We start from the raw sequence: 1,220 nt of genomic DNA, 5'->3' as shown, positions 1-1,220 counted from the left end.
TACTTGAACTACATCAAGTACGGAGCGGACTGGTCGAACTTCTACAGGTGCGACCCGACCTCCGAGGTCGGCGATAACAGTTTGTTTTTGGGAGGCGAGGCGTGCATGTGGGGCGAGTTCGTGGACGAAACGAACTTATTGCCACGCACGTGGCCCAGGACCAGCGCCGTGGCTGAAGTGCTGTGGTCATACACGCTAAACGAGACTGAAGCCAAGTACAGGATCGAGGAACACGTTTGCAGGATGAGGCGGAGAGGAATACCCGCTCAGCCAGCAAACGGACCTAGCTATTGTCATTACTAGAACCATATTACTGTCGTATCTTATATTTGATAAAGACTATAACTATATAACTGTAGAGATGAATAGGAAATACCGTTAGAAGACATGTATTAGACAAAATAATAATATAATATCACTATTTTCAAAGGTTTTTGAATTTTTATTCCATTCGGATTGGTAAAAAAACGATTTAGAGAGTTTTAATTCGTGAAAACATTGTATAGTAGACGTTAGTTAAATACAAAATATATTATAAATAATTATTAATTATAAAGGGGAATTAATTTTTACCCGTTTTGATAGGTACTGCACTAGTACTTACATTGAAATAAATAATTGAGCATCGTGACAATGATTATCGACACTATATAAGCACACACTTTTATTGCTTGATTTGTGATTAAAATTTAAAGAGAGGGAAATTCGGTAACGTCTCCGAAGTACAGTTGTAATGGGTGCCGAGTGTACCTCGTTATTAGGAGTAAGTCAATAATTATAAATTATAATAATTAATAGTAATTGTTAATACTATTAATACTGTAGATACTGTACATATACTATTAGTAACAGTATGTGTTAAATTTGAATTCAGTGATAAGTCATTATAATAGTATATAATATGTGTTTAAGTTAAATTCAATTATAAATCATTGCATAGTTACGAAAAACGATTCTGAGCGAAGACCGTCTATCAGCCTATTATATTAGGAAACTATTGTTGGTAGGTACATTTTTTTGTTTAAGCAGCCTGCACTAGAGCTCTGCATGGTCCGTTTTTTTATAGACCGGACCGGACCGATACATTTTAACAAAGACCAGGACTGGACCGGACCGATAAAATAAAAATAAAGCTAGACCGGACCGGACTGATACATTTTAACAAAGACCAGGACCGGACCGGACCGGATCAGACCGATAAAATCAAAATGAAGCCAGAA

General features: G+C 36.8%; 1 protein-coding gene across 1 annotated transcript in view; it reads left to right on the top strand.

Annotated features, from left to right (window-relative positions):
- LOC100163544 (beta-hexosaminidase subunit beta) overlaps positions 1–355 on the top strand; it is a 6,589-nt gene extending 6,234 nt beyond the window's left edge. Inside the window, exon 8 of the mRNA XM_016809626.2 lies at positions 1–355. Coding sequence (XP_016665115.2) covers positions 1–303 — 303 coding nt within the window. The 3' untranslated portion in view covers positions 304–355.
- The last annotated feature ends 865 nt before the right edge of the window (positions 356–1,220 follow it).

This window comes from Acyrthosiphon pisum, chromosome X, assembly GCF_005508785.2.
Source record: "Acyrthosiphon pisum isolate AL4f chromosome X, pea_aphid_22Mar2018_4r6ur, whole genome shotgun sequence".
Classification (NCBI taxonomy): domain Eukaryota; kingdom Metazoa; phylum Arthropoda; class Insecta; order Hemiptera; family Aphididae; genus Acyrthosiphon; species Acyrthosiphon pisum.
This window is presented reverse-complemented; position numbering and strand designations above follow the sequence as displayed.